The sequence below is a fragment of the Pyrgilauda ruficollis genome, unplaced genomic scaffold (assembly GCF_017590135.1).
Source record: "Pyrgilauda ruficollis isolate IOZ18807 unplaced genomic scaffold, ASM1759013v1 scaffold38, whole genome shotgun sequence".
NCBI lineage: Eukaryota > Metazoa > Chordata > Aves > Passeriformes > Passeridae > Pyrgilauda > Pyrgilauda ruficollis.
The window spans coordinates 6871706-6882615 of NW_024525267.1; the positions used below are offsets into that span (position 1 = coordinate 6871706).

The following is a 10910-nucleotide window of genomic DNA, read 5'->3' on the forward strand; positions in this document are numbered from 1 at the left end:
AGCCTCAGCAGAGAGAGCCAAATATCTTGGGGGGGTGGGGGGCAAAAGAAGAGAGGGAGGAAGAGGATTGTTGTTGTTCTGTTCCTACTGCTTGATCCTGAGGTTCTGTTAATGGGTGGACTGATTGTCAGTTTTTTAAAAGTCCATATCCTGGAACTTTGCAACTATGTGGGAATTTTAGCTAGTCTCAAATGAAAGGCAAACAGCAACCCCCACCATCAAACCGTGCCTCCTTAGCCTGCCAGGCCGCAGCAAGGAGCTGGGGGAGGAAAAAAAGAGCGAGTACACTTTTCTTTTTCACATCACAATTTGAACCCCAGCCTGTTCCCGGCGGGCAGGGCGGCTGTAACCCGAGGGATGCGGGTGCCAGCGAGGCCCGGGGAAGCGGAGCGAGGGCGCACAGCGGGCGCTGAGGATGCGCTGAGCCTCCCTGCGCTCCGCGGGGCGGAGGGACCGAGCGCTCGGCTGTCCCCGGGCGGTGCCGGCCCCGCCGCCCGCCCCGGCCCGCCCCGCACACCTCGGCCCGCCCCTGGCGACCTGCGGGCGGCGGTGAGGCCGCTCCGGTGGGGCTGCTGCGGTGGGGCTGCTGCGGTGGGGCTGCTCCCTGCCCGCACAGGTGACACCGCTCCGGTGACACCGCTCCGGTGACACCGCTCCGGTGACAGCGCGGGCGGAGCAGCCGCCGCCCCGGCGAAGCGCCCGCGGCTCCGGACGCGCGTGCCCCGCCCTGTCCCTCCCCGCGGACTCCAGCGTGTCCCTGGGGACAGGCGAGGGACCTGCCCTGCTCTGTGCCCGGCCCGCCTGCGGAGGAAACCCGGGGGAAAAACCCGCACATTTGGGTCTGTTGAGCACCGCGGCAGGTCGGTGAGAGGCGCGTTTAGTGAGTGCTTTTTAACCCGCCCCCCAAAACAGCTCGGGAAAATGCTTGAGGAGATGGGGTTAATCTAACGCGACCAGTGCAGGACGGTCTGTATCGTTTACAGATGCCAAAATGAATTTATTAGATCTGCCTTAGTTACCTACATAGCTGCAAATACTGTATTTTTACAAGATTCTAGTAGTTGGGATGGGGCAGCCCGTGCCGGCAGAAATAGCACTATTTGAGTTTGCATTATTTGAGTTTGCACGAGGTGGATGAAGCAGTCACAGAAAATACTTTTAAAGTGTTGGATGTTGACTGTAGTTATTTTAGTTTGTCTCCAGTGTACTCAGTCAATACTGAGTTAATAATCCAGCAACTTCTGTTATGTATTTGCTGAGTATTGTTCACTAATTTAATGGCTTTCTTGTGGTGTGGGCAGATAGTTCAGTGTAAATTTTAAATAATTTTGCCTACAGCAATTTTCAGTGGATAATGCTGGAATGTGTTTATTTTAACCCAGGCATTCTTTCTCCTACCTTATCAGCTATCTTTATTCCTACACAGGCCTTATCACAGAGGTATTTATTTATAATCCTTTCTTTGCAGGCTTAATACTCTACACAGAAAGTGAGGCCGAATAACGTGCACATGCCGAGTACTGGAGGAGAGGCTGAAGGACATCCTGTTTTGTTTCAGCAGTGTTGTTATTCTTTGGGGTGAAATGAAGAGTTTGATTTTGTTTTGGAAACACTCATATTTCTGATGCAACTGAACTTCCGTAACCTTTTTGCAGTACAGATTTCAAGAAATAATTTTTTTCTTCTTGAACAAAGATGCAGAACTTGTCGGTGGTAGAAAGTCTTGGTGGTACGGACATACCACACTGTGAGCTTCCAAAAGACCTGGCAGCTGAGGCAGGTGGCGTGTCTCTCCATGAAAGTGGCTGTAACTGGAATGGAAGAACAAGTAGAGAAGAAATTGTTAATCTTGAAGCAATGCAGCAAAGCCTCCCTGTAACGAACAGCGAAGGGAGAAGTCGTGAGGAGTTTTCTGAGAGCAGCTTTAGTACCTCAGAACCCAGTGGCTCCTGGGGTGATTTTGAAGGCTTCAGGGAGCCCTTAGACAAACCAGAGAGATTCAGTGATAACCTTGAGGTTTTGGTGAAGTCAGCAGGAGCCAGGGGAGCCGATCCGGACCTCAGCGTTTCTGCTGCTCACCTGAGCGCTGAGCCATCTCTGTGCCATGGGATGCAGCAGGCTCCGGGCTCGCGGGGTGAGGTACGTGTCCACAGCACACCCAGGACCTGAAATGTTTGTGTTACTGCTCCCTGCACCTCCGGGTCCTCATCTGTCTTCTCTGCAGAGGGTAATCTGCACAAGGAGAAAAGCTGTCCTGCTACTTCGCAGCTACCTCAAGTGGAACGAAAGCAACTTCTTTGCAGTTGTTTGACAAATCCTTAAGCTGTGCTGCTGGAGAGCTTTAAAGAATGTAATGCGCTATTTTGCTTCTAGGCACTAGGAATAAGTAGGCACATAGGCAAGTAAGCACGTAGGCACCATGAACCTTGCCCTGAAGGACGTGCAGTGTAAAATTTAGACAAGAAAGAGCATAAGAAACAACAATTCGGGAAGGTGGGTGACAAAAGCAGGGTGGACAGAAATTCTGTGAGTTGCCTGCAAACTTATTGAAGTAATGAAGAAATTACTTCAATAACCCAAAATAACTTCAAAATATTTCAAAATAACTTCAAAAACCCACATACCATTGAGTTAGAAATTGGCAAAACCAATGTATTTTTGTTATTTAGTATACTCTCTGAATAATATCAACAGTTTTTCTGGAATTTTAGTCTGATGGTACCACACAAGACATTAATAGAAATAACATAATTCATATTTTAGCATAGGATATAACATTCGCTCTTACCTGTTAGAGCTAAAATTCTGAGTAATTAATGCAATGAATTTTTTTTTAGCACACACACACACACAAAAAAAAAAGGTTCAGGTAAAGGGTTATATATTGTTGGGATAAATGTGTTTCCATGTGGACCAAACATGCATCAGCAAAGGGAAGGAAAGTAACACAAGGGCAGAAAGAACATAGAAATACAGAACAAAATTCCCTTGTTCTTACTACTTTCATCCTAAATGACAACATTTGAAAAGAGAGAACAATCAGCTAAGACTTCCATGGGGTTAATCTGTAGCAGAAATAACTTACTGCTTGTAGTCTGTTGGGTGAGTTTTAGTGTGCGTAGGAGACTGAGACTTTCCTGGAGACAGGATTTCTTGCCCTTTGCCTAGGAATTTCTCTTGTTGCAAAAGTATTACTAGTAAAAGCAGAAAGATGCAGGTGGGAAAAGCTGCCCACACTGATTGAATGTAGATACACAAAATACCTGGTTATTGGTGTGCACAAACAGAGGATTCAAATGTTTTGTAATGCTGGAAGTGGCAGACAAGAAATCTTCTGTTGGAGAAAGAGAATGTTGTAATGACTGAAGCTGAAATGGAATATAGCAGGTTGCTTGGCTTCTTTCCAAAAGCAGTAGATCTTAATCTTACTGAAGCCTTTTCTTTATTTTGCATGTGTTAAAGGCAGGAGGAAATGTCCAGCATGAGTTAAATAAGTTAACCATGCTTAGAGTTTCAAGTTGTCTTTTCTCATCTCAAGGTACAGAAACAGCCACAGAGCTGCTGGATATTCCTTGGAGTGTAGAATATATGTGTAGCTGGTTCTTTATCCCTGTGCTTTTTGCATTGTTAGTTTGAGACCATAAAATCTTTGGACTGGGACTCTGGCTTCTGTATGATCAATAGAAAAAGGCCAGGTGGGTTGGAGGGGACCTCTTGAAATCATCTCAGGTCAGAGGTCTGACCTTCAGTATTTATTGCTTCAGTTAATTAAATGACGTCAGTTGGGATCAGAATCATGTGTTTTAAGATGGAAACAATCACTAATTTCCTTGCTGTAGCTGGGTATTTTGGCCAAAGGATTGAACACTTCGAGGATTTTTCATGTGCTCTTTAAACACTGGCCTTTGAGAGAGGGACTGGTGCATGTGTTTAAGCCATGGGGTATTTTGATATAATAGGATATAGAGGATTTATTCAGAAAATACTGATGTGAACTTTGTACATTGTTTTTTTTTTTATCATTAGTACAAAGCCACAAGATAAATGGAAATATACCCAAACTTTGTTTCAGAAACACTCACTGAAATAGACAGTAATAAAGGTAATAAAAACATCTCTTGATCTGTCTTGGCTCAACTAGAAGTCAGTGACTTGTATGTGTGTTGGAGCAGCACCAAGGCTCTAGGGAGAAGCTGCAATTGAGGCAGAGCTGTGCTTCCCTCGATGCACTCCCTGGGGCTGTAACTTCCCCCATCCCAAAGCCAAGAGCAGCTGCCTGGCTTTTCCTCTCATCCCACTTCACTTTGGTGCCTACCTGGAAGTTGGTTGTTTTTGTTTTTTTTTTTCCTTGACCATGTATGCTTTAGCCAGTGTTACTTCGCAGAGCTCTGCTTCTCGAGCATCCATCAGGATCCTCCATGTTGTATCCCTGTTGAAATAATTTACAACTTGATTGAAAGTATTGTGACACTTTGGGTAAGATTCAAAGGAATTTACCCAGGATTCTTTGAATGTCCCAGCAGTGAATCATTAGGACAATATTTTAGCAAGGCCTTACTTCAGGAGGGGGCAGCATGGGGCACAGATTCTGTTCCTTGAAGCACGGTCAGAAGAGCAGAACCCTTCTACCAGCTCTGTTGATTTTCCCACTTATCCTTACATTAAATACATACTCTCTCAGTATTCACCCTACCTGTCTGAGTTGTGTAATGAGACTATGGAAATATTTCAGCTGTTTGAATTACAATTAAATGAAACTATAAAAATATGGAGTATCCATGCTTAGGGTTTTCAGACTAAATTGTTGATTGCTGGGCAAAAACCCCAAACTGACTGGTTCCATTCTTGAGTTTTCACACAGCGTTGCTGCTCGTGCATCGCAGTCCCTGGGCAGGGTGGTGAAGTCAATTAATTTGCTTTTATTTGGAAAATTGCAGTCATTCCTTCCTTGAAGGAATAAAAGGATACAGCTTCTGAACCAGATGGCATGCCCCTAGGATAGGATGTAAATTATGCATGTTTGTCCTTGTGTATGTGTTTCTTACTTGTCAGATAACCCTGCTTACTAGAGGTTGCTTCCCCTAGGCCTGTCTGGATCCCTCCTGTGCTGTGGTCAGTCCTCCAAACCTGCTCATCACTGCTTCAGGAGGAGCAAGGATTTAAATCTGGCTCTGATTTTTTAACATAGGCTGGGCAAAGTTTTGTGCAAAGGCAAGGTTATAGAAACATCCTCACCCCAGCTTTTTTGCAGACTTGCACAGTGCAAGTATTTATTGGTACCTGGAGCATTTGGCAGGTGTGTTACATTGAATTAGCAGTGTTTGAACACTGAGTTAGCAAAACGAGCTCTTGAATTGATACATGAGATTTGACCTGGAGTGAAATAGCTGAGCAGAAGGAGGAGCCCCAAGTGTCAAATATGCGAGTCTGTGACTGAGAAGCTGGGAAGTTAAAGACTGAGGTTCACCAGAAACTCTGGGACTCTTGCTTCCTTTAATTCTAAGTACTCAAAATACTCAAAACACTGAAATATGAGCTCAGTCCCTCTGCTGTTAATATTAATATAAATATAAATTCTAAAAACAATAAGACAATCTCTAGAATTAATGTAGTCTTTGGACTAGGTCCTTCATGAATTAGGGGGTGGCTGGTATGATGTATGTAATAAAAATCTCTTTTTTTTCTAGGAAGACCACAGCTATGAGGAGATATTTAAGTTGGGCTTTCCAGAAGTCTTTGTACCACAGTCCAGAGAGTGCATAACAAGCTTAGAGCAAGTTCTTGAGGCAAAAAATGAAGATGTTTGGATTCCTGAACTTTTGAAGAATCAACTTTGGTAATGAGTTTAGATTAGCAGTTAAAAAAAAAAAGGAAAGAAAAAGTTCCTCATCAAGTACACAGTTTGTTTCATAATTTAGAAATCAGTGGTGCACTTAAAAACCTTTTTAGTACTATGCCTTTCAGTGTATAGATCTTACCAGTTTTGTAGCACATTGTTAAAGGAAATGGATGGTGTCTTAGCCATTGGAAAACAATGAAGGGAATATATCAAAATTACAAATTCCTGCTTAGGGTTTTTCCTGCTGTTGGTGTGCCTCCTTATGACTAAGCCTCTGGAATGCCAGCACCCAACAGGCAGCCTGTTCTTCCTGTTTGCTTGTCCTTCCTTTACAGCACATCCCACTTATTTCTTCATCATTGGAGGCTGCTGCTTCTACTAACATCTTGCTTTTTTTTTTCCTCCCCTCTCAGTTTTCCCCGTTGCTAACTTCTTCTCATGTTTAACCAGATGTGCTTCAGAATCTGTGGTGCATCTGGCTTCTTTCCTGGGCTCTGATAATAGCAATTAGTATCATTAACTAAGCTTTCTCTTGCAACAGCTGGAGCACTTCTAGCTCTGTTACATGTTTTTTAAGGATCAGCAGCTTCAGAGCAGCATTGTAGTTACTGAACAGCATTGCAGTTATTTTTTCATGACTTGGAGGCTTTGTGTCTAGAAAGCAGTGTCAGACCCTACTTGAGAAATGTCCTAAGACTCAGAAGAAATGTCGGTAAAACTTTTAATGTGGGTACCCTTTCAGCCGTGTTCCCTGCATAGGTGTTATATTTTAATCAGCATCAAACTTGTGGAGAAATGTAATTGTAAAGGGCACTGCACTATTACAGCAGAGTGCCAGGTAAAAACAAAAATTTCCTGATCTACTGTGACGAGTAACTAGGGTCAATGACAACTGCAAACTAAGTAAAGCCCAACTGAATTTTTCTGTGTGATCAGTGCAGTGTAAGAATCCAAAGTGCCACGTCAAGGGAGCTCCCTCCTTCTCCCTGTCTCAGCAGTGAGTGCCTTTGGCTTCTTTGGTGGGACAGGTGCTGCCGGGGTGAAGTGTGGCCGATGGGACGGAGAAAGACTTGAGAGACAGAAAAGGCAAAGTGCAGAGCTGACAGGGCTGAACTCTGCCCACGTTTCACAGAAGCAGCTGAACACTGCGAGCTGTTGGCTTGTAGCAGTCTGAGATGTGCTTCTGATGCCCTTCTTATCTGAGGAGCACACACACGCTTCTGCTGACCTACTGCTTCCACTAATTGTCATGCCAGCTCATTAGTGCATTGGGCTGGCAGCTTGGACACGTGTGAAAAGAGTTTTAAGACAAGTTGCTTGCTAGATGAAGGTTAGTGTACAGCTGTGTGTAGTGAAAATAATTGTTGCATATGTTCACTGGAAACCTCAAAGTGTGTTTTGTTTCCTAGCATGGATTCTGGAAACGTATGGAGAGCACTCAGAGACTTTGATAATACCCCCAGCTCAAGACATCCCTGGAGTAAATCTCATTGCCAGGAAAACCTCTGGAGTGTTCTCGGAGTAGATGCAAATCACAAGGTAATTGAACAATGGTTTTCCATTCTGCCAGCATAAACACTGGGTTGGGAATCTGATCTTCTGTAAGCTGCACATGCAGATGCATGAGGGATTAGACCTGGGTGAGTCACAAGGGTTTGTGTTTTTTAAACAGAGAGCTTTTTAAGACAATAGCTTAGTGTTTTCTCGTCTTCATGTGTAAGTAACTATGAACTTGTGCAGGATCACACTTTAATTGTCTTTACAGTGAAGTCTGCCTGACACAATTCCCTGTTGTTAGGTGGTACACCCAGCTTAGGTAGAGATGGAGAAGTAGCTGTCAGGTGGTAGAGATGGAGAAGCAGCTCCCTGGTGTGTGGGCAGTAGGATTGTTTACTTTTTTTGCTCAGAGTGCAGGAAAACTGTCAGCCTCTAATATCTGTATTCACTTTCTGTTAAGTGAAAATCAGATCTGAATCAGAGAGGCTGTTACAGTAATTACTGGATGATTTTACTGTGAAGAAACTGAAAGTGTGTTCAGCTTCCCCTTTCCTCACTTCATTCCTCTGTCTGTTTTTGTGAAGCTTGAGGGAGTGTATGTTTTAAATTGGATTGAAACCAAACCAGCAGTGTTGAAAGATCTCAAGTAGAAATGTCTCTGTTTAACAATCTCTTGTTTTGAGAAGGTACAGGTGTCGGGGATGGTTTAGAATTCAGTTATTTAGCTGGGATTAATTAGTCACATGTAATTTTCAGAAGTAACTATTTCAATTTGATTATTTGAATGCTGAAGCATGGGATTGGCAAGGTAATGATTTTATGGGCATATTTGACTTTTCATGCAAGTTATATGCAAACAGAAGGATGGTGCTGAAGGTAGAAACCTGTTTTGCACTTGAAAAAGTCACTTTGTAGAACTGTAATTTAACAGAGAGAAAACTGGAGACATTTCTCTAATACAGCTAAACTCCCATTCTGTTTCTTTCTTGCCCCCCAGCATTAAATCAATGCCCAGGCAGCTTAAACTTACATCATTACTTCTCATCTATTACTGGAAAACTGTATTGCTTTTAACAGTACTGATTAAGAGGCATTTCTCAGCAATGCTTTGGTGCTAATTAAGGCTAATACTAATTGGAAATGGCTTTGTTATTAATTGAAGCCACAGATCCATGTGTGGTAGGTGATGCCTTGAGGAGCTACCTGGAACAGAGGCTAGGCAGAGTTAGAGAATAAAGCAGGTATTTATTCAAGTGCTTTCAAAGATGCTCCTTGGGCAGTGCAAAGCCTTGCAGAGGCTGCACCCAAGATGGACAGCAGTCAGCAATTTTCTCAGATGGATATAAGCTTGGTCTGTTTGCATATCAGAGGTTAGTTGTTCAATTTTACCGTCAGGTATTGAAGTCACATTCCCCCAGTTTGCTTCTCTCCCCAGTTTACTTTTGTTTGTACTTTTTGGGCCTGAGGCTGTGTTGATGACCTCGGTTCTCAGGCCTAAAAGGATTGTTTAGTCTGACCAAAATGTGAAGAAAGCTAACTAGCATTCTATACAGACTTCAGAGTTATACACTAATGCAGGACAGAATCTGAAAAATACAAAAGGTGAAACGTAAGGCATCATTTGTTGAACTGGTCCTGGCATAAAATTGTTTTAATGCAAAGGGGGACACATGATAAAATGCAGCTTCAGAAAGTAAAATTTAGTGGTTGTTGTTTGAGGGAAACTTCTCTTTACGTTGTATGCATCGAAATCAGAGAGAAATGCATAAATAAATTCATAAATAAAAGGTAAATTATGTTTTATAGGACATTTCAGAGAACCAGGCTGATATTTTTGAGGAATCAAATGTCAAAGATAATGAGGACTTTAGATTTGATGGATTCAGTGTTAATGACTGCAAAGCATTGATCCAGACCAAGGTAAGGATTACTCTGGAAGTGAGACCTCCAGAGAACCATGGAGTGTATTTCACGTTCCTCCCTGCTGTTCCAGCACGTGTTCTCATGCAATGGCTTGGTGCTGTACAGCTTTTGGCTGTGGAGTTGGTTTTTGCTCTTTGGAACCTCTCTGACTGCTCCGGAAAAGATACCTTGGCACTTGTTTGTTTCTTGTTGTAGCAATGCAAGCTGGAAGGAAAATTGTGTCATTCTCCATTGCTGTAAAACACCTCAGTCACCTCGCTCTGTTTTAGCAAGGTATTTTGGAGGAGTGTGCTTAACCCGAGGTCCCTTCCTCAGTGGAGAATAAAACTGAGCAGCTGTTGTCACTGTGAAGACAGATAGTTTGGGACATACTTTTCACTGCTCTGTTTTATTCTATTTACTGCCTTGGACAGCCAAGGTGTGTAACTGGTCTGGGAACCTTGTACTTAGGAGATGATGGGATGGAGAATTCAGAAATGAAACTTAAAAGGACTGTACAACTCATTCCTTCATAATTCAGTTCTGCTTTCTTCAGTGAGTACGTGATGGGGGGATCACAGTGGCTGAATCACATTGGAAGTGTGTAAAATTCAGGAACAGGGTCTAGACAAAGGAGAAGTGGTTTGAGGTAGACAAAGAAAGAATAAAAGAAAAAAAAAATCATGGTACAAAGTTAAGGTAAAAGGGTAATATTTTTCTGGGATAGCCTCATAAGGGAAAGAACAAATCCTGCAGCTTGGTGTCTCAAAGAAAAATTCATTAAAAAACACAAGTTGCTATTTCTAATTTAAAGTAATTCAAATCTTGCAATGGGATACTTTCCATTTATCTTCATATTTATGTTTTTTCATCTAAAAATTTAAAATAATTTTTTAAAATACTATTTTAATGAAAATTTATAAAAATTAGGTTGGCATATGCAAAGTGATTAACCTCCTGTAGGATGGAAAAATTTAACTTTTTCTTTTTCACTCAGCTTTCTGTGTCACCAGACTCCAGACATGGTCACTTTTTCAACTGTAACCTCTTTTTGAAGACCACATCATCAAATGAAAACACACAGTGTATAACAATCCCAAGGAAGAAGCAGATTTTTTCTACGCACAATCTAAAAATGAAATTTTTCAGTAGTGATGTTTGTTGAACTAAATGCAATTTTTAGCCTTTTTTTTTTTTTTTTAACTGAATGCAGTTTACCTTCGTTTTGTTACTGACTTGGTACTTTAGATCACAGACATTCTTCAGGAAAGTGACATATTGCTGTATATGAGGGACCTAAGGCCATGTTATTAGAAGATATTTCTCCTGTTTAGTTGAGAAGTCAAATTTTGTAATTTTGCCCTGCTAAGTTTTGCTGCAGAGTCGTGTCTCTTACAGTAAATGCTGCTTCAAGATAACTCTGGTGGACTCTCCTGAACTACTGACCTTTCAGACCTTAATGCCTCTTCAATCAAAACCCTTCTTTCCCTGCCAAAATCTGCACAATCTCAGATGTGTTGCAACGTGCCTTGTCACCATCTCTCCTCATTCTTGCTCCAGTTTGGATCAGCTGAGACCTGTGGCTTTGCCACTGCTGGGTGTAATGAGAAGAGCCTTCTTCATCTGGGGACTTTCAGTGGGGTTTAGCAGAATAAAAGTGTTTTAATTCCTG

General features: G+C 42.5%; 1 protein-coding gene across 3 annotated transcripts; it reads left to right on the plus strand.

Annotated features, from left to right (window-relative positions):
* The first annotated feature begins 540 nt into the window (after positions 1-540).
* Positions 541-10910, plus strand: CLBA1 (clathrin binding box of aftiphilin containing 1). 3 transcript variants are annotated; one of them, XM_041476416.1, is made up of 6 exons: positions 541-864; positions 1469-2139; positions 5688-5836; positions 7249-7378; positions 9143-9256; positions 10236-10910. In XM_041476416.1, the coding sequence occupies exons 2-6, from the start codon at positions 1696-1698 to the stop codon at positions 10401-10403; spliced, it is 1005 nt and encodes a 334-aa protein (XP_041332350.1). In that variant the 5' UTR covers positions 541-864; positions 1469-1695; the 3' UTR covers positions 10404-10910. The 3 variants fall into 3 exon arrangements, with proteins under 3 accessions (XP_041332350.1, XP_041332349.1, XP_041332351.1); XM_041476415.1 differs by having other exon boundaries at positions 541-860; XM_041476417.1 differs by lacking the exon at positions 9143-9256 and having other exon boundaries at positions 541-860.